The following is a 22,643-nucleotide window of genomic DNA, read 5'->3' on the forward strand; positions in this document are numbered from 1 at the left end:
TTGTAGACTAAATGATTCATTGTTTGACTCTCTTAACCTCGGCTGCCAAACTGTGATTGTGGGTGAGAAGATATAATATCTACATCTACTAGACTAACGTTTGTTATAGTTTCTCAACATGCATGATAGAGCATTGATTTCCATTATGAAAGGTTGCATTTTACGTGACTATTGATCTATAGTTGTGTATAAATCAGCCTTCTCTAAGAATCATCCTTCTTTATGATGAACACAAATTTTAAAATTAATATCTGGAGCCTTCAAGACTGTTTGGTTACCACAATCATTTTTCAAAGCCAGATAAAGAAGTCAGGAATGGTTACTAATGTCAGTGTTATGTTCTGTTACAATTAGAATTGTCGCATGTACTGTGGGAATAGTGTGTAACACACACTGATTGTCACTGTTTTGCTGTCTAGCCTTGGAAAAAGTGCCAAGTTTTATAGGACCTGTGAGAGACAAGTAGGTTTTTAAATACACGTTCTTTCTAACGGTTTTAACCCTGGCATCGGGCTCCCCACTGTCCTCCTTGCTCTAAAGACTCCCCTACACCCCTCAACACCCAATAGTTATTGCTGGGTACTCCCCTAAGTGAAATACTCCTGCTTTCTTGGTGATCTCCCCTGGACCAAACTAGTCAATTTGATAAACCATCTCAGAGACGCAGATTTGGAAAGAATGATCTGCTTTTGTTCCTTGATTGCTAATGATTCTGATTTCATAGAAGTCTAAGCCAGACAGAGTGGGACGCCTCTAGCAATTATGAACTCCTCAAAGCCTATTGAATAGAGCCATGTTTGGTGTGGCTGAAGTCCTGCTTGTGCCCTTGACCAAACCATGGCAATCGACCTCTTTAATCTCATCCTTAGACTAGGATACCTGCCCCATGGCCTATGCTAAAAGGTAATGTGAAGACTTCCAAATTCCTGCTCATAAAATGAAGTATCAAGAAAAGATGAACAGAAAAGAAAAAAGAACAAGACCATTACTATCATCATTATTGATTTTTGTTATATCAAGGATTAAGTGTTCAAAGACCTTCATTTGAAAGAAAGGCTTTTTAGTACGTAGAGGACTAAGTCAGTATTTTAAATAATTAATGAACTACTAAAATATGCTTAGTGTCATTTGGGGTACTTGATAAAAAATTTCGTTCATCAATGCCTTTGGGAAAACATTTTTTTTTTTTTTTAAGATTTTATTTATTTATTTGACAGACAGAAATCACAAGCAGGCAGAGAGGCAGGCAGAGAAAGAGAGAGAGTAGGAAGCAGGCTCCCTGATTAGCAGAGAGCCCGATTGTGGGGCTTGATCCCAGCACCCCGAGATCATGACCTGAGCTGAAGGCAGAGGCTTTATTTAACCCACTGAGCCACCCAGGCATCTGGGAAAGCATATTTTAAGATAATAATGATCACTTAGTAAGTAGTTTTATCTTAAATGATGAGCCATCATGCAATTAGTAATTGTCTCTCTTAGTGGCTTACTCTCAAACATAGTTTCCCAATTTTGCTCTCAAACTCAACACTGAAAAACTGAGTCAGCTTTATATTGTTTGGATTACAACATATAAAAACATCTTTATTTTATCTGACTGTGTTCAAAATAAAAATCAAGATGTTCATTAATTTGCCTGCATTTAAAACTTTGATCAGGGCGCCTGGGTGGCTCAGTGGGGTGAGCCGCTGCCTTCGGCTCAGGTCATGATCTCAGGGTCCTGGGATCGAGTCCCGCATCGGGCTCTCTGCTCGGCAGGGAGCCTGTTTCCTCCTCTCTCTCTCTCTCTGCCTGCCTCTCTGCCTACTTGTGATCTCTCTGTGTCAAATAAATAAATAAAATCTTTAAAAAAAAAATGTTTAAAACTTTGATCAATTACCAATCTGTTATAAATCAGTTGTGGTTAGGAAGCATAGGTGCATTTGTGTTAATTGCAGTTTTTTGATTGGAAGCCATTCTAAATATATGAAATTAATTATAGATACAAGTTTCTTCCTTTGTTGTATTTTTAACTAGAGGAGTATATCATTTAACTGACACCAAACTTTGTTTTCTCTCTGTGGCACTGACATTACAAATCTTCAACAGAAGTGCGTAAAAGAAGAAAAAACACGTTAGAGGGCTTTGTACCACTTCGCAAATTTTCTGATTTGGTGTATTTATGTAGAACCACGGACAACACTTCATGCAAAAACAGCCATGGCTCTTGCATTCCTTGCCCAATTGATCCTGAAATAAATCTGCAGAAAAGCCCATTTTTTGTACTTTAAGTCTTGGCTTAGCTGTTCCAAAGTCACAGATTCTAGATGTTGTAACTCCTTCAGTAGTTCATTTGCTGTTTGGCCTCGTGCAAGTTGATTAATGGTTTTGTCCTTTTGTGAAGTTTGTACAGTAATTGTGGAAAACCTTAGCTAGTTCTTCATCCCAGGACCTGAAGGATGGTTATAGTTGGTGGGGTTATTAGTAGCCAGAGTCTTGCCTTGGCTTTGCCTCCGCAGAAATCATATGTGTCAATCACCTGAGAGACTGGTCTCTGATCGTTTAATCCTTCCCAACTAATTTAATTAATGTAATTCATCCGAATTCAACTTATTTTCAAGTTTAATTCAACCTAACTAAATATGCTTTCAGACCAGAAACACAGTTGATTTACTCATTATAAGAAATGGAACAGCGGAATAGACTAGAATTTGCTCCTGTCCTGTGAGTACATTTTCTCAGTAGGGAAATCTATTGTGAAACCAAATGCAGATGGATGTTCCTTCATTTGTATAGAATCAGAACAAAGGAACTGGGTGGCATTATGACTTCAGTGAAGTCTGGAAGAAGTGAAGAAATTCAAGTTGCTGAAGGGGCTTTTGCCAAACCAGCCAGAAACTTTGGAATCATCTTGGGAAGTTTCTAAAGAAGTTCAAGGATCCCCATGACACATCCTACTTTAGACACGTCTTGGTTAAGTCAAGCAGAGATTATAACAATTAAGATTCATTAAAGAAAGGTCTCAATTGTACATAGACTTACTTTCCCACCCAAACATTTTGTTATGAAAATTTCCAGACATAAAGAAAAATAAAGAAAACTGTACAGAGCCCTATATCCACCCCTCAGATCTACCATTGACATGTTATTATACACCTGTATCTGTCTGTCTTTCCATCCTTCCATCCATCTCTCAATCTCAATCTCTTATTTTTATGCATTTACAAGTAGTTACAGGCACTAATACACTGGGTTTTTTTTTTTTAACTTTCTACTTTGAAATTTTAAAAAATTCACAAGAGTAAATATAACAACATAATGAAATCCCATGTATTTATAATCATGTTCTACCAATTGTCAACATTTTTTTAGCCTTTTTCCTCCCCTACACTTTTTTCTTGAGTCATTTAAAACAGAAAATATATTTCCTTTATAAATACAAATACTTACCTTTCTAACAGATAAGCATTTGATACATTACGTTTAACAAGATTCCTTATCTAATACCTATTCTTTGCCAATTGACCTTGTTTGTCTCAAAGTCTTTTTATATTTGATTTGTTTGAAAAAGGTTCCACATGATGCTACCCATGAACTGGTGGTTCAATCCAGATACAAGATGACAAGACAACGTCTTTGGTGGTGGTCCCTCTGTTACACATCCGCAGGCAGCATGGGATGGCTGGGTCCAAGTGTTGGCACACTGATGCCTTTAGTAGGACGTTTACCAGTACGCAGTTTTCACAAAATTATCATTTCTTGGATGCATTCATTAATTTGGACTTATAGAATGGTGACTAATTTATTCATTTGTTGTGCATTTATTAGTTGGGAGAATTTTGTCCATCAACTTCTTGGTAATCCTGAAATGCATTTTTTTGACCGAAAGGGTGGAACAAATGATTCTGTCCCTTTACTTACCAATTTTCAGAATAAGTTGTTGCCCTAGCAACCTCCAAAGGTTTGTTGGTTGGTTGGTTGGTTTATATTATTAATTGTGGTAAAAACTCACACAGCAAGAAAACAAAACAAAACAAGACACACACAGCAAAAGTTACCATCTTAACCATTTTTTTTTTTTAAAGATTTCATTTGTTTGTTTGCGAGCAAGAGAGAGAGGGAATGAGAGTAAGGGAGAGAGAGCATGAGTGGGGAGAGGGATGGAAGGAGAAGCAGACCCCTTGCTGAGCAGGGAGCCCAATGCAGGGCTTGATCCCAGGACCCTGGACTGTGACCTGAGCTGAAGGCAGATGCTTAACTGACTGAGCCACTCAGGTGCTCCCCATCTTAACCAATTTCAAGTGTTCAGAAGCACTGAGGACATTCACATTGTTGGGCACCAGATCCCCAGTACTTTTTCATCTTAAAAAACTGAAACTCGGGAGGAGGGAGAAAGAGCCTGACCTGCGGAAATAAGGCCCAGAGAAGAGTGGGGGCCCCGACTCAGGACACAGGGCTGGGACTGGGAGGGAAGAGCTGGGTTAGGGGAGCACAAGAAGCAGAGCTGCTGGATCACCTCCTGCTGAGCTTCACTCGCCTCGGAGCACACCATGGCCGGGCACCTCCGCACCCCCCTGCTCCTGCTGGCCGCCCTGGCCCTGACCCTGGCACTGGCTGTGGACTTGGGTCCCAGGGCAAGCCGGAAAAATGGCAAGTCTCCAATGGTGGGCGGCCTGTTGGACGCCGATGTCAACGAGGAGGGCGTGCAGCAGGCGCTGAACTTCGCCCTCAGCGAGTACAACAAGGCGAGCAACGACGCGTACCACAGCCGCGCAATGCGCGTGGTGCGCGTCCGCAAGCAGGTCGTGGCTGGATTGAACTAATTCTTGGAGGTGGAGATCGGACGAACCAGATGTACAAAGTCTCAGCCCAACTTGGACAGCTGTCCCTTTCATGACCAGCCACACCTGATGAGGAAAACGCTCTGCTCTTTCCAGATATACACTGTCCCCTGGCTGGGCAAGACCTCCTTGGTGAAGTCCAGCTGCCAGGATGCATAGAGGACCCTATGACAGGCTGAGCCACTCAACCCCCTTTCTCCCATCCCTATCCCCTTGTAGAGCTCTTAACTTTTAGAAGGTTGGCTTTGTCCAAGTGACACCCCCTCAGTGTGCTAGTCCCAAGGAGCAATGGAGAATTATTCTGGGGGCATTTTTTGAACAGCTAAGCAACTGTAACTCCTTTAATTCCTTTCCAAATGCAGCAGTATGTAGTACATGTATTCTGTTCTATCTCAATAAAACGTAACATCAGCTAAAAAAAAAAAAAAAACCCTGAAACTCTATACCCATTAAACAGCTCTCCATTTCTCCCTCCCTCCAAGCCCCTGGCAAGCACCATTCTGCTATTTCCATGAATTTGACCATTTTAGGTACCTTATGTGAGTCGAATCCTCCAGTATTTGCCTTTTTGTGACTAGCTTATTTACTTTAGCATAATGTCCTTAAGATTTATGCTTATTGCTGCATGTGGTAAGACTTGCTTCCTTTTTTAAGGCTAAATCCAGAGGTTCTTATTCTTTTCAAAGCTTCCTTACTTTTTCGGTTATTTTTTTTAAATGAACTCATGATTTTCGTATATCTGCTGTGTGTCAGTCCATTGCAGTCATTGTTCTTTTTGGTGTTCACATTGTCTCATCTGGGGCCACTGGGATCCCCTTCACAGTAGCCTGTGAGGCCTTTAGACATGACTCAGTAGTCTCAGAGAGCTTCCTCTGTGATGCCAAGGTGTTCCAGGCTCATCTTGTCCATCTCCTACCCCAGAGGTGTACTACATGCTATATAATTTAGGCTCACTTTTAAGTCTTTCCTAATATTATCTTAATGCTTTTTAATTACAAGTAGACCATAGTAAGAGTATAACAAGGATATACTGTTTTTGAGCATAAAATGTGATCGGTTTTTTTAACCCCATGTAAGAGGAGCTTGACCATCTATGCCGTGATTTGAAACTAGAACCACTCTGTCTGTGAGCCTTAAAAACGTCCTAACAGCCAGACCACACCCCGGTCCAATTTTACTAGATCCTTTAGGGGTGGCACCAGACACTTAGATTTTGCAAAGCTCCCCAGGTAGTTCCTCTAGACAATCAAAGTTGGGAATGCTCATTTAGCAGTGAACTCATAACCAAAGTAAATGGAAAAAAAAAAAAAAAAAGGTACCCGGACCCTGGAAATTATCTTAGTCCCGAATATACTAGGTTCCAGACTTTTTTGGATAAACTGTCCTTTGCTGACTTGACTATGGCACCTCTAAAAATGAAGGAATCTCCTAGGTAATACAGTACGGCCAACCTTTAATGTGTCTCCCCTTTCTGTTTTATAGATCTGAACAAGCAGCAGCAGCAGCCTTATTGAGGGCACACTTGGGTCAGCGTGTCACCACCTTGCAAGAACATGATAATTCTATCAGAGAAGAGGTAGCTAAGTCATCTGAAGTTTTCCCAGTCAAAAATATGGACCAGATGACAAGGGTCAGTAATATTTACTTTTTTAAAAAATAAGTTTAAAGTTTATGCAAAGGATTATTTGTAGAAATAGTCACATTCTTGACAATGGTTAAAATAATTTTTAAAAATATTCCATAATAAGTGAGTTTTTATGGTTGGTTTGCTTGCACATTAGGCCTTTTGCACAGAGTTTTGTGTAGGAATCTCAACTTCCTCCATACAGTTAATTGAGATCCTGGAGGTGACCTAATTAGACACAACAAGCACAACATTTTTCCAAGAACTTAGAAGCATTTTATAGCATTCTGGTTTTCTTTCTCTACTCCATACTTTAAAAATACTGAACAGTCATAGGGGCGCCTGGGTGGCTCAGTGGGTTAAGCCGCTGCCTTCGGCTCAGGTCATGATCTCAGGGTCCTGGGATCGAGTCCCGCATCGGGCTCTCTGCTCAGCGGGGAGCCTGCTTCCCTATCTCTCTCTCTCTCTGGCTGCCTCTCCGTCTACTTGTGATTTCTCTCTGTCAAATTAATAAATAAAATCTTAAAAAAAAATACTGAACAGTCATAAATGTTAATTCAGCAAATACATATTGATCCACCTCTGTACACAGGTACCAGACCAGATCCATTGAAGAGAAAAAAAGAAATAAAAATGTGGCATCTCCTTCTGGGGAATGGCATAGTGGGATGTGTGCAATAAGAGAATACCAAAGGCTATGGGCCTTCAGAAAAAGGAGCCAAGCCACCCAGAGATCCAATGAGGGCTGACTTTACAGCAGAGGAAGTAGAGAGGTATGAGATGACCCGTAAAAGAGAGACAGAATATTAATAGACTGAGTGCAGGTGGGTGTATCAGGAAGGTGATGGCAGGGGCAACAGGGAAGTGCTGTTGGGAGCCAAAGAACAGGCCCAGGAAGTAGAACCGAGCTCTGGTCCTTCTGGTTGGAGGGCAGGATCCCTCCAAGGTCCTGAGTGGTCATGGGCCCTGTGTGCAGCATCCATCCAGCACAAGTGGGGAGTTTGTATTTGGTTTAGCAGACCTGGAAAGCCCTAAGAGTTTTTTAAGCAAGGAATCGCCTGAGGGAGAGTGTGAAGATGCTGAACAGATGGAGTAGATCCCCAAGGAGAGCAAGAGAGGACCCAGAAGCCCAGGTCTAAAGCATGCCCAGAGTAGTCTTCATGATTCTCTAGAAGGCCATCTATTCAGAGAGATGGCACTTCTTCTAAGTTTAATGTCTTGTCACTGTGTCTTGTTTCAAAGTATGTTTTCTCATCTTCAATGTAGGGTATTCTGGCTTTGATCTTTTCTTAAGTTTGTATTTGTATCACATTCAGGGTTCAAGGATTTGACACATGCCCCTCCTGGAGGCAAGCCTTGCCACCTCAGCACTGAAGTCACACACCACTGTCACTATGCAGTCGAGTCTCTGCCATCACTTCCCCTTTCAGAGCACCTTCCATCCTTCAAGCGCCCCCCTTCCTTGCCTCTATCTTAACTAAAGTAAAAAGAGAGGACAAGGATTTTTTTAAGGATTTCAAACATACACACATAGAATGATGTAATGAACTTAATATTAAGTCCCATGCCTGTCCAAGTTCATGTGTGTTGTTACCATTGCACCAGATTTTTTTCAAACCTCACCTTCTGCTTCCTTCTTCCTACAAAACCTGCCATCACCTTATGCCTCCCCGCCCTCCTCCTACTTGCTTCCTTCTGAAATCACTATTGCAGTTACAGATACAGCTACATGTTTCTCTCATGGATCCCATTTCCCTTTTCACAGATAATCTTGGATGTATCCCCCTTGCACACATTTGCATTTTGCTGCATTTTGTGTGATTCGGTAAATAAAGAACGATATTCTTTAGGAAAAACAGAACCTGTGTTTCTTAGATCCATTCCATACTTGTTGATAAATGTGGTTCTTAAGAAGAATTTTATTCTCAGGTTTTGTTGTCCGTTTTATTCAGTACTATTTTATAACAACATTGTTTCCCATTCATTTCATTCACTGCAAGTACTTCACATTTCACCCACATCAAGGGTGACAGAAGTACTGGTATACTTCCCTTCGCTATCTAGTCATCTTGCTATTTAAGTTGTTGATAGTAGAACACATATTCCAAGTTCCAGACTACCAATTCACTCATAATTTTTCAAATAATAATTCCAGTATTAATGGGAAGGGGGCAGCTTGATTAAAAACTTTTAAACCAAATGATGTTCTGCCTCCCCTAGTATACTTTTTGTTCCTTCTTAAATCATTGTGATCTCATCTTTGTGACAATCATAAAAGCTACCAACAAATTAATGATGAAATCTGCCCTTAAAAGTAGAAGTAAGCGAGAAGTTTCTGTTTGGGACTGAAGAAATGCAAAGCCCTAAAGAACCCTGTTACCAAAATGACATGAGCAAGATGAGCCTTGTGAACTTTACAACAAAATGCTTTTGTGAATTCTAGGACTGCTTTGTTTTACACAGTCATTCTGTCACAATGAGCAAAATTTCAAGTGTCTTTGAGTTGTTTCTCTGCATTGAAATAATATACACATTTAGTATATGGGTTAAATATTTCTCCATAGATAAAAATCATAAAACTAAGAGATTTTCAAAATTTAAGAAAGCTCTACTAGAAATTACTTGGTGAAGAACCTAATGAAGCTCAGAAATATTTACTTTGATCTCTTGGGTAAATGGCTAATTAAACAGCCACATGTAAATGATGTTTACCTGTGGGTCCCTTTGCTGTCAGCTGGAGTCAATCCTGTCTCTTGAGTAAATACATCATTAAAGCCGAGGAAACTCAGATTATGTCCCCTTGAGACCAGATAAGATCCACAGCACCTGCATAACCTATTAGGTAATTACATAATTGAGCTGCTTGCTTTTAAATCATAAAAATTTGTAATTACTTTATGTGGAAAAAAGAATGAGTTGGGTGCTTCATTAAAACACTAAGTGCCTCAATACTCCTTTTTTCCTACGTGATGCCTCTTTTTGCCAGAATTCCTCCAGGCAAAGCAGAGTGGCTTGCTGGTGTCACCTGCAGAGCAGGTCAGTCATGTCCCTCACCACACATGCACCGCCAGAGGGACATGTGACTAGTCACAGAAATCCCTTCATCTCTCCCTAAATGATGGACAAGATTTTTGATCTTATCTCTTGAATACATGTTTGCTGGCTCATATGAATACTTTCCTGTTTCTTTTAATTGCTACATAGATAAAAACCCCCTTTCCCATAACTTTTCCTCTTCTCCTCCTATAACTTAGATATAACTTAAGAGCATTTTGCTTTAACTTGTGAAAAATTACTTCCAGTGTGCAAGAGGAGCCTCCTTGAGGAAGATCAATTAAATCTGTGTATTAGAAGAAAATGTCACCTGATTTTTTTAAATTTTCTTTTTTTTTTTTGTATCTGCATTAATAGCACTGATTTATGTAGGAGAGAATTTAATTTTACTAAATGCTTTCACATTTACCTTCTCTTTATATTTGTAGCACCCATCACAGAAACTGGCCTCTTTTATGGGTAGCATATGTTTAAAAAAAAAAAAAAAACTAGTAGAAAAAAAAACCCTCCAAATTTGGAATATTGAGATAAGCAAAAAGAATAAAAGATAATTTTCCGTTGGAATTGCAGTATGTGGTTCTTAATATTTAATATATTGACAAACATGGGCTGTACTGTAGGTACAAAGTTGCTTTTTTTCCCACTTGTCACAAGTAGGGTTCCTTCATATCATCCCATGTTCTTCTACATCATTTCAAATCGCTGTACAGATATCCCCATATGAATACTCCAGTCTCTTTTGTTTTTAATTGTTCCTCTAGTAAAAAATATTTCAAAGAACATCTGGGCCATTCAATTTTTACAGATGTCCACACTATTCCCTTAGGATGAATTTCTAGATGTGGAATTGTGAGGTCAGAAGGTACATGTATCTCTCACACTGTAGCTATGCACCAGTACGTCTCACTCTGGAAGGGTCATCAGGTACAAGGAATGAATGAAAATGTGATTTCCCTGAGCTTTTTATGAAATTGGATACTATTGACTTTTTTTTTTTTTGGAACAAGATTGAGAAGTACAAATGACATCCAATTTTTTTTGTTGTTGTTCATTTGACCTTTCTATTACAATTGAGGTCAAATTTTCCCCTACCTATTTGTTAGCCATTTGAATTTCTTCTTTAATAATTTGCAGGCTCATGTTCTTTGCTCATCTTTCTATTAGGTTAGTAATTTTTTTCTTACTGACTTGTAAGAACTTTTTTTCCCCTATAAATTGGTGCAATTTGTTGCAATATTTTGAACAGTTTGATTTCCTCCTTTCATTTATTTTAATAGTGTTTAGGACATAATGTCTTTTCCAGTAATACATTCATCTATCTATCTATGCATGTGAATCTCACACTTGATTGTTTCTGGATATAAATTAAGAGATGACTCTCGGGGCTCTCGACCTAGCAGGATCCATATTGAAACTGAACTTTGAGGAAAATTCTAGCACATTGAACCAATAACTCTAGGTGTCCTGCTGAGTATAATTCATGGGATGATTTATCTTTTATGAGATCTGAAATGTGGGGGCGACTGTGGGTGGTTCCTTCGTTAAGCAGCTGCCTTCAACTCAGGTCATGATCCCAGGGTCCTGGGATCTGGATCCGAACACTGCATAGGGCTCCCTGCTCTGTGGAGAGCCTGCTTCTCCCTCTCCCACTCCCCCTGCTTGTGTTCCCTCTCTCACTGTTTCTCTCTCTTTCTCTCTCTGTCAAATAAATAAATAATCTTTTAAAAAAATAAAAATAAAAAGTAAGATCTGAAATGTGGAGATATCACCACCAGTCATTCTGCAAACAGTGTGTGCCTTGGCATTGAATTTCCCTTTTGCCTGGCTCTGGGGAAGGCAGAAAAGTGAGAGACTAGCTTATTGATATTGACTTAAGCATCAGACTTAAACAGTGACAGTCTCCATCGCCCTCCTGGGCTCAAAATGTATGCAATCAAAGAGAGCCTTTATTAGCTAACGGATAAGTTGAAACCCAAGCATAGTCCATTCATAAGCACCATCAGGAGGCCGGTAGGAAAAGTTGTTGTCTGGTGGCATTTTTCACATAGAGAGCTCCAATTTGCAGAGCCCATTCAGTCCCAGCATGAGCTGTGTAAAGCAGCTTGTTCACTCTTCTCTGGGCTTTGTTCCTGTGCAGGTATGGGTTAGTGTTGTAGCTCCTTCAAGTCGGGGGCTTCCTTAAAAATATGCCTTTCTAAAAGGTCTGCAAAAAATACAGTTTGAGAATGTATTACAGATGTTTCTCCCAACATTACCAAACTTGTTTTTGACTCAAAACCTTCTGACTATTCCTTATCTGAGGCTGGTGTTTCTTACTGTGCTGCTTATCATTATTCCCTGCTTATTGGGGCCTTATATTGTGGATTCCTTTACGGATGACCTGCTGGGCACATCTGCTGTTCTCTGTTGGCTCCATGGTCCACTAAAGCCAAGCCAGCCATTCTCCTGTAGTAATTTGACCTTCTATCAAAATCCTTATAGATAGACAAAACTCATCTTTGAGAAATTATCTATGGAATTATCTTAAAAGATGAGTCCTTTTATAAATGTCTCTCTCAAAAAAGTAAGAGAAGTCCTAGAGAAAGGAGTATTGAGGATTGAAGATCATTTATCTTCACTTGTGAAATACACGAAATAAATAAAGACCTGCAGTATACCCACCACTCTACTTACTTCACCCTAGTCAAAAAAAAAAAAGAAAAAGAAAGAAAAGAGGGCTCAGTGTAGAACTGTCAGCAGGGCTCCTATGGTTATTAAGCATAGAAAGACTTATTATTAGAAAGACATTCAATATTAATTTAGCATTTTATTTTGAGGACCAGTTGGAACGCAGCTACAGCAAAAGAAAGTCTCCTATGAAAAGGGATGCACAAAGCTTTGAAATAAATTGTGTGTCATCACACATTACTTATTAGAAGTAATCTGAGTCACTGGCAACTCCAGTTTCTATTGTCTGCAAATTCTACAGCACAAAGTGCAGGAAGTAGCAACAGTCCTTGAATAATTTTATTCTTAAGATATATGTGAAGACAGGCCATTTTGAAGTCATGCCAAGAAATTATTAGTTACAGCTATTGCGTAAGGTAAGATGTGGAAGAAATACATCTTTGAGGGATATTCAGATGTTTGGAGTATTTTACTATCAGAAAAAGAAAAGTACAGCTTTCTTTTTTTTTTTTTTCCCCCAAGATTTTTATTTCTTTAGTTCAAAGAGAGAGATCACAAGTAGGCAGAAAGGCAGGCAAAGCAGGCTCCCTGCTGAGCAGAGAGCCCAATGTGGGGCTCAATCCCAGGACCCTGAGACTATGACCTGGGCCACAGGCAGAGGCTTAACTCACTGAGTCACCCAGGCGCCCCAAAACTACAGCTGTCAATATAGACTCTGGGCCAATTCTTTTTGTTCATATATATATATATTTTTAGATATTTTATTTATTTATTTGACAGAGATCACAAGTAGTCAGAGAGGTGGGCAGTGGGTGGGGGAAGCAGGCTTCCTGCTAAGCAGAGAGCCCAATGTGGGGCTTGATCCCAGGACCCCAAGATCATGACCTGAGCCAAAAGCAGAAGCTTAACCCACTGAGCTACCCAGGCACCCCTTTCTGTTCACATTCTAAAATGCTTTTCACATAGCCAGGATTATTGGGTACAGAGAATTGGAGCTTAACTCTCTGTGGGACCAGACTAGATCAGAATGAGTGGAGATCTAGAAATGAGACATTCCAGGCTGGTCCAGAGACCATACTGTCAATTGAAAGATGACAGCTCAAGGACGTGGTCCTCCTACTCTTCATATCTCTCTTCCTGGACAGATTCTGGAAGCAGATGTAGTGCAGTGGTCCATGTGGGCAGCTGGGACTGGGGCACTGTGGCAGCCAGTGACGGGAACCAGCCCTGGCCTGGGCTTCAGAGGCAAGACTTTATACCCGAATCCTAGTCTGCAAGGATACTGTGCAGATCACCCCAGTACAGAGTTACCACCATGGGAGTAAGATTCAGGACTAACTTTAAACAAATGGAGGAAAAACACCTAGTTACTAGAAGTGGACCACAGACAGGTCTTGGCTGCAAGTCTAACTTAATGCCAAGTCCCTTGACCAAGGAGGCTAGAACTCCTTTATTCCCCTCCATTCAGCTGCTGCAGCCCCTAGAATGGGTGCAAGTTCAAGAGGCCAGCTAGTCCTAGGGAGGGCATATGGTAAGAGCCTTGCAGGGATGTCAAGGCCCATGGCAGTGACCTCAAAGTATGTTCCAGGCAAACTCAACAAGGCTAGATCTTCCATATTCTGCCTCAGTGATTCTCCCTGTCAAGGCATCTTCACCTTCTTTCATATTAATCACAAGGAAAGATTATTGTATTCCCTCTTCTTCCCCAGATAATTACGGTGTTACACGGCTTTGTGCTTAGACTAAAGATGACCTGTAATGTTCTGTCCAGTCCCACTCTTATTAACTTGTAGAGTCTCATGTTCGTTTCCCATGGATTGGGTTGGACACTGCCCTGTCGTCAGATACCAGTGATAGGTCAGCACCACCACCTAGGTTTTCTCTGCGAAAAGCCTGGGCAAATCACCACTTACAAGTAGGAACTGAGAGAGAAACCTACACTCTAGAAGGAGGCTTGGTTACCTCTTGCTGCCAGTATATTTTTATTTCTCAGGAGCAGAGTATACTGACCTGGAAATGAATAGACGAGAGTATTAACTTGTCCTGTTAATTGCCATTTGTTCTCTACCTCTCAACTTGGCCGTGATAAAATCTGTGCCCACCTGCCTGCCCACGAGACATAAGGTGATATGGGTAAGACAGTTCAGGGCCCTTTGAAAACAGATAGGCAGTGTGGCAGGCTAGTTTCCTGAGCTCCCAGCGGACTGATGGGCAAAGTGCGGAGTGTCTTTATCCTTGATTAAAGATGATGATTTAGAATAAGGTTAGTTTGGGGTGCCTGGGTGGCTCAGTGGGTTAAAGCCTCTGCCTTTAGCTCGGGTCATGGTCCCAGGGTCCTGGGATCGAGCCCCGCATCGGGCTCTGCTCAGCAGGAAGCCTGCTCCCTCCTCTCTCTGCCTGCCTCTCTGCCTACTTGTGATCTCTGTCTGTCAAATAAATAAATAAATAATAAATAAAATAAAATAGAATAAGGTTAGTTCTCTTTTTGCTTTCATGTATCCTCCTCAGCCATGAAGTTTTTCTACAGTCTTCCCATTTGGGGAAGTTCAGGGTCATTTCTAGAAAGATGGGGTTATTTCAAGGTCACATTCTTCCAGATCTCTTTCTCATTCCAAATCAACCATCTTCTATGCCTGAAAAACAGATTCATGCAGTGAAAGATAAATCTTGGATAAACCAGCCCAGATTAATGGAGGTGGTCACATCTCATATACATACTTTACGAGTCAAAGAACATTTCGGCATTCTTTAAGTCCTCAAAGAAGGTATCACAAGTGCAAGTGTTGTAAAGAAATTATGCTGGAAAATAATCAGATGTTGTCTCATCTTGAAGATATTTTAATTTCAGTTAAATGTCAGGAAGCAAATTAAACCCCAAGTAAAGCTTAACCTAACATTACTTTTGAAGGCTGGGTTTTTGAGACCAAGGGTAATGTGGTTAGAGTTTGTTTTTACTTCTTTAGGCTTTCTTTTAAACACTCTAGGCAACAGCATTATTGAAAAAAGCCCTTACAGAAGAGTGTGAGGATAGGTCAGCTATTCACAGTAATGAATCATCTTGCAGCTTGCCATCTATTCTGAATGACAATAGTGGAATAAAGGAAGCCAAACCCGCTCAGTGGCTCAACAGTGTTTGTACAAAGGAACAAGGTAACTATTGCTATAAATTCTGTCCACAGAAAACATGCATTCAGAGTCAACCCAACACCCTCTTTCTCAGGGTATTGCCTATAAAATTAAGCTGATTAGAGAATACTTCTGATTTTAATATGCATGATATGTTCTTTGTTTTATACCACCTCTTAGGAAATATATTTGTTTTCATTTAGTCTAACAGAAATGGAAGACCTAACCATAGGTCTGCAGTTCTGCTGAATATCCAATAAGGGTTTTTTTTTTAGATTTTATTTACTTATTTGAAAGAGAGATGGAGCACAAAGGGGGTAGGGAGAAGCAGACTCCCCACTGAGCAGTAAGCCCAGTGTGGGTCTGGATCCCAGGACACAGGGCTCCATACCAGGGCCCTGAGACCATAACCTGACCCGAAGTTAGAGGCTTAAGTGACTGAGCCACCCAGGCACCCCTCCAATAAGTTTTTGTAAGTAATGAAATATTAGCAAAATGAATCTCTTGGCAGTAGATCATTTTGATCATGTCACAAAGATGAAGGTGATTCCATTAAAATGATTCCTTAATAAAATCTATTCATAATTTGTAAACATTCTTTTTAATTATAATGGAACCTTATAAAAGTTTTAACAGATGACTAAGAATCAATGAGTTTATGCTCCCCAAATTTAAGAGGCAATTTTTAGTATCTGGGAATTGTGATTGTTTTAGTAGTACTGTTAAGGCATGCCAGGAAACTGCTGTAATGTCATTTCTGAGAGCCATAAGTTGCTCAGGATATGCTTAGAAGTCGATATACATGCACAGGATTTGGAACTCACTTGTTTTAAGACCTATTTGAATTTGAAAGATGTTGCACTATAGTATTTTGCTTCAAGGCAACATAGAGATACCTTAGATTTAGAACAGGTTTCCTTTTGGGCACCTGGGTGGCTCAGTCAGTTAAGCCTCTGCTTTGGGCTCAAATCATGATCCCAGCGTTCTGGGATTGGGCCCATTTCTCTCTCGCCCTCTGCTCCTCCCCTGCTGCTCACGCTCTCTCCAGCTCTCTCAAATAAATAAATAATCTTTAAAAAGAATAGACTTCCTTTTAGATATGGTACAATTTCGGACAAAAAAAATTAACTAACCCACAGAAAGGGACATGGGGAGTCAATGAAAATAAAAGGAACGGCAGTTAAAAAAAAAAAGGCAAACAAAGGTCCACTCCAAAATATAACCTTGAGATACACTTTTATCATCGCATGTTTTGTTTTTAGAAGTTTCCAGTGGCTGTGGAGATGAGAGCAAGGAAGAAAGCATGGCAGCGAAGATCCCAATCACAGGTAAAGTTACAGTGACCTGAGAGTTTCAAAAGGAATTCAGCCTTATCATGTAATCGGAACCTTCTAGGTTAGTGGTTTGTGAACTCCACTAAGAGCAAGGATATTCAGCCACTGCATACTGGAGCAGGCGATTAATCGTCAGAGCAGAACATGTGAGCTTACGTTAACATAAACTAAGATGGAAAATACTTCATAATCATGTCATATATTTACACATGTGAGCACCCCCACCCCGCAGCCTTTCAGCACCTGCGTCTGGGTGACAAGGTCAGTCTCCATGGGGAACACCCAGTCATTATATGGCAAACTACAGATGTTTCTGTTGTGACTCTTTTCTTGCCTGTGATAATTGAATGTGTATCATTAAAATAAGAGCAAGGGTTGGGGGAGTGCCAGACAGGAAGCTTGCCCTGTACCTCTGATAACTTAAAACTAACCAAAGTAGGAGGTGATTAGCTTGTCTGATAATTTAACAATTTTAGCAGTAAAGTTTCATCAAGACCTATTAATATTTCTGCACATGTATTAGGCTTGTTTAGATGCAATCTGAATATCATTACTTTTTTTTAGTTTTAGAACATCAACAGCAGCAATTAGTATTCTGAACAGCGTTCTATTTGTCGTACATCTAAATTTACTAGTACCTTATTTTGTAAAGTGGTATACTACTTCATTAGAAATTCAAAGGTCTGACTTTAAATATTTATACAAGTAAATACACCATTGCACCGAGGTACTGAGGCATGCATCTGCATATCTGGTAGTTTTGTTGTTTATAAGCAGAAAAGAATGGCTTTCTTTTATGGCAGTGCAATTCATGGCCTGATGATTAATTTTTTAAACCCATGTTTCTGTGATGAACTCTGGTTTTGAAAAAGGAGTTTATAGTAGAGCAATTATTGTATATATTCTGCATCAGATAGTATTTCACTCCAAAATACACAGGTTTTCTTTTCAACATTTTCCCAGTAATATAGTTTATTGCATTTTTATTCTTCATTTTGAGAAAACTCTGTGAGGGTCTCTTCTTTATTTTCTTTTGATGAATAGAAGTGTAGATGATCCCAAGCTGCAAATAACCAAGAAGTTATTTGGATGCTTTTCCTTTGCAGTTTACCTTTGAATGCAGAAGTATCTAATGCCCTCTGAATTTGTTTCAGTGAAAATGACAAAGGCTAATTGGGTGGAAGCCAGGAGATGACCCAGTTGCCCATTCTTACTTCTCCAGTATTCTTTCCAGTCATCCCTTGCGAGATGGGAGAGACGACTCCCCCCCAAATTAATCCAGATGGCATTTTCCACAGACTTTTAGAGTAGAAGAGAGTTAGGTACTGGACTTTCACATTTTTCTCCTTGTGCAGAAAGAGGTGTAATGAGCCTAACAAGGATTATTTGCCATTAGGATCTTCAAAGAAATTGCAATTCCAACAACCTGCCGTTGACCGATCAGTAGTTGGCAGTTTAAAAAAAAAGTACTTTGTGCTTCTTGTATGCCAAAGTAGTAGACACATAAACTAACTTGGGAAATACATAAGAAGAAAAAAAAAGCTTTCAAAGCCAGTGACTTTGTTTGAGCCTTGCCAGTTCTGTCCTGGCTACCAACTTTCTTCTGTGCTCCCCACCCACCAGATCTCCCATGAAGTTAATGTTTGAGGACCTCAGACACCTTGGCCCTGCTTAATACTGTTGTTGCACACGTCACTGAAGTTACAATCTTAAGTTCGTTTTTCGCCCCACTTTTTTGCGAGATATAATTGTCATATAACATTGTATTAGTTCAATCTCCCAAGTTTTTGATCATCTTTTTTTTTTTTTTGAGATTTTATTTATTTATCTGACAGAGAGAGAAAGAGAGCGAGTGCACAAGCAGAGGGAGAAACAGGCTCCCCGCTGAGCAAGGAGCCCGATGTGGGGCTTGATCACAGGATCCTGGGATCATGACCTGAGCGGAAGGCAGCCGCTTAACCAACTAAGCCACCCAGGTGCCCCAACCATCATCTTTTTACTAAATCTTTGTGTCTTTTGGCATAATTACTTGGGGATTTGGCCCTCGGTAGAGTTAGGGCAGGTGTATCATCTGATTTAAGATAGAGTCCGCCTCTCCATTCATAATAATTTTTTAAGTTTTTTCTGTTGTATGAGCTGCATTCCTTCTAGAATATTCCAAAGAAGGAATATTCCAGAGGCTTTCCTCTGGGAGTTGAGGAGATATGGTGGCTGTCCCTGGGCTTTGGCATCAGCCATATATGTCAGCTCTTTACTCCCTGTTCTGTTTCCTCATCCCTCTGAGCATTTCTTTCTTTTTTTTTTTTTTTTAAAGATTTTATTTATTTATTTGACAGAGAGAGATCACAAGTAGGCAGAGAGGCAGGCAGAGAGAGAGAGAGAGGAGGAAACAGGCTCCCTGCTGAGCAGAGAGCCCGATGCGGGACTCGATCCCAGGACCCTGAGATCATGACCTAAGCCGAAGGCAGCGGCTTAACCCACTGAGCCACCCAGGCGCGCCCTCTGAGCATTTCTATTAGGAAAGCAGACATATTACCTGGCAAGGTTATCTTAAAGTTGAAATGAGATCATGTGTGTGAAAGTGCCAAGCATGTACTACACATTCAATATATGAATGCTACTTCCAGAACTGCAGTAGGCACTTGGGACCAAGACCTACCCAAGCCCTGTGCTACCATAATTCCTCATAGACAGCACTTCCCAGTAGTACCACTAAATTAATTTCTTCAAGAAATTTCCACTTGAAAACTCAATGGATGGTTTGAATGTATAAGGATTTTTACCTTATCAAAAAGGAATCTTGAGGAGAGTTTCATGATATTTTAGGAACTTCTAATTACTCCCATGAAAAAACCATTTAAGAGGATGATGAAGTGATTCCTGGAGGTCTTCTTGGTGAAGGCCGCACGTTTCTGCTTGTGAGAACTCATGTACCACATGCCTGACATATCCACAGTTGAGGAAATTGCAGGGCACCTGATCACCAGGCAAGTGTTCCCGTGGTGTGCTCTAACACATGTTGCTGGGCTGATGCAACATTCCCCCCCAATCTGTTCTGTGCAATACTCCACTGAGAATATACTTTGAGGAACATGTATTTTGGGACCAAACCCTACATGATCCCTCTTTCCCTCTCTAGCCAGCACAGTGTGCCGAGGCACATTAAAGAACTTTTAGAATTTCCAATAAATGAAACATTTAAAAGTGTGAGCTTAGAGTTTCATATAACTTATCTCCTATCTGAAAATGGAATCCTTCCTATAAATGGCCAACAAAGTTGATATTCTGTGGGACACATTTTGGGAAATGTAAATATACACACATATATCTGGAATGTTTATTCAAACCTTAAGTCTAGGGGCACCTGGGTGGCTCAGTTAATTAAACGTCTGACTCTTGATTTCAGCTCAGGTCATGATCTCAGGGTCGGGAGATAGAGCCCAGCATGGAGCCTGCTTGGAATTCTATATTTTCCTCTCCCCCTACCCCTCTCCTCCTTTCTAAAACAAACAAACAAACAAAAGCCTTAAGTCTAACGAGGGCACCTGTATTCTCAATAGTCTAAATTTATCTTCAACATTTTCCTATGGTTCTCTTTTGTGGGAACATCCCTCACAGATTAGATTACTTTATGATATTATAATATTTAGTGTAACTAAGCCCAGATGACGTCACGACTGAAAGCTATATGTTAAAGCTGCTCCCTGAACTGACAAGTAGTAACTTGTGACAGTCCAAAGTGCTCCTCTTCCATGTGTGTCCTCTGTGTGACATTATTTGCTTTACAGCCATCTCAGGAGAGACGTAGTAAAGAGAGAGGCTGAGGTGAAATGTAGGACAGGCCCCAGGAAGCTGGGCAGGATGGGTGGGAGGCCCTGAAGTTACACCGTTTTCAGAATGATGAGGGTCCTGGGGAAGTTTAAACCAAAAAGAGCACAAAAGCTATCTGTAAATATTTGTGGGGCTGCTACATACCAACATTTATCAAGTGTAACTGCATAGTGTAGCTCAGTTTGTGAGTGTTGCAAGGAAGGAATTCACAGTGGGGTTGTAGAAGAACTTTCTAGCTCTCCATTCCAGCAAAAACAAGGTGTCTTTCAGCTGCTGGCTGTTGCACTGTGGCAGGAACCCACTCTAGAGGGGTGCTATGGAAGGAATTCTTGTTTCTGGGAACCCCAGCATTCCTTCAAATGCTGGGAGTCTGTGATTCGCAGTCCGTAGCAAAGGAATCAAATGTGCCAACATTCTCATTTCTTTTTTTTCCCTTTATTTGCTTATCATTCCCAAACATGGGTTTTCCTGGCAGAGGGGCTCATCTTTAACAAATTTGCTATCACTCTGAAAGGCATCTACTTTGTTAATCATCATTTGGGAGACTGTAAGTTTCATAACTTAGGCTCCCACAGTCTGTGCTAGAATTTACAGAGAAATCCTTCAATACACACACACACACACACACACCACACACACAGCCTTTATGATCTCCCATTGTTAACAGAGTCTACTCCTTTTATTAGTCTGGCTCTTCACACTTAAGAATCCAGGTACAAATCAAATATTAATTTGAATGACTAAGAACATTTGGTTTTCTGTGTAAAATAAATAAATATATCATATGCATGCATGCTATACCTTTACTTGGGCTGCTTCCTGGAAATACCAGGACAGCAAAAGCCCATGACCCTGCCCTCACTAAGCCTCCATCCGGTCCGATCTTCATAACAGTCCTGTGGGGTAAATATCAGTCACTCATTCTATAGACAGTCCAACAGAAACCTAGAAAGATTAAGATTCCTGCTCAAGGCCTTGTAGTTAGTGTGTTGGGTTTGGAACTCAAGCTTCAAGATTTAAGCCTTGACCTCCTTCATTCCACCACCCTTCCCCTTTCATTTGACAGGAGAGACAACCGCATCAGGATGTCTGGATCAGTGAAATGTCAGTGTGTATTCCCACAAAAGATGAGCTCTGTGAGGATGCTTGGAGAGCTGTGATGAACAAAGCCATACTTTTCCTTTCCCTTGTGTCAGGCCTAGAGAGGTGGGCAGCTCACAAGGATTTCCAAGTACAGATTGTACCAAAGGTTTGCCCTTCATAAAGAAGGGCAAGCCTGAGTGCAGTTAGGCCTGAGACCGTGTGCAAGTAGGAGGCTGTTCAGGTCAGTGTTTCCCTGAAACATGTAGGCCAGGATTAAGGCCACACTTAATCTAGCTGATGAGAGAAAGTCTCCCTCTGAACTACTTCTACCCCCAAGTAAAATTTTCCACACTGGTGATTTTTTTTGTATTCACACTAAATTTACCTTTGAGAGGTAAGTTTTCATTTTTTTGTATTCACACTAAATTTACCTTTGAGAGGTAAGTAAGTTTTCATTTTAGCCAGTTATGCTAAATGTCCTAAAAACCCATCTCCTAACACAGTATCCCGCACATAGTGGCCACTCATTTTGTCAAACGAATGAATAAAAATGAGAGTATTAAGGAGTTTCCTTAATGCTTGTTGATTCAGGCCAGAATACTATCTCTTTCAGTCATTCACTCCACCAGTACTTTTCCCACCCCACGTGCCCATCCTGGCAAAACTCATCTCCTTAAGCTCCATGTGAAAAGACCTCTCAGCTTTTATCTCAAGAGGATTAAGCCTCTAAGAATGTCCATTCAGCCTCTCATTCTTTTGACACCAATTCTCTTGGTCAAGCTGTGTTGAAAGTGGTTGCCTGACTGTGCCATTTCTCACTGATATTCTTTGGAAGCTGAATATTCAAGGTCATACTAAGGTACGTCCATTTAAAAGCTTTGTGGGAGGTCAGCATCGATTTGAAGGTTGCCACTTAGGGTTCTGGGCAGTGCTTCCCCAAACATGATTACTTGAGTTTTTCATCACATCGCAAAAGGGCTGAGAACCTACAACAGCCAGGTTGTCATTGGCTACTAGATTTATCCTGGGAGAAAAGACTACAGTTACAACTTTTGGCAGCCAGAGAACAGCGGCACAGCCCCTCCACTACCCAGACTTTTCTAAGAC

At 40.6% G+C, this 22,643-nt stretch overlaps 1 protein-coding gene and 1 pseudogene across 1 annotated transcript in view; both read left to right on the forward strand.

Moving 5' to 3' along the window:
- KIZ (kizuna centrosomal protein) overlaps nt 1-22,643 on the forward strand; it is a 130,683-nt gene that overhangs the window by 83,682 nt on the left and 24,358 nt on the right. Inside the window, exons 8-10 of the mRNA XM_059134179.1 lie at nt 6,300-6,447; nt 15,147-15,312; nt 16,551-16,616. Coding sequence (XP_058990162.1) covers nt 6,300-6,447; nt 15,147-15,312; nt 16,551-16,616 — 380 coding nt within the window. The remainder of the gene's footprint in view (nt 1-6,299; nt 6,448-15,146; nt 15,313-16,550; nt 16,617-22,643) is intronic.
- LOC131808192 (cystatin-C-like) lies at nt 4,439-5,247 on the forward strand (annotated as a pseudogene).

The sequence above is a fragment of the Mustela lutreola genome, chromosome 9 (genome assembly GCF_030435805.1).
Source record: "Mustela lutreola isolate mMusLut2 chromosome 9, mMusLut2.pri, whole genome shotgun sequence".
Taxonomy (NCBI): domain Eukaryota; kingdom Metazoa; phylum Chordata; class Mammalia; order Carnivora; family Mustelidae; genus Mustela; species Mustela lutreola.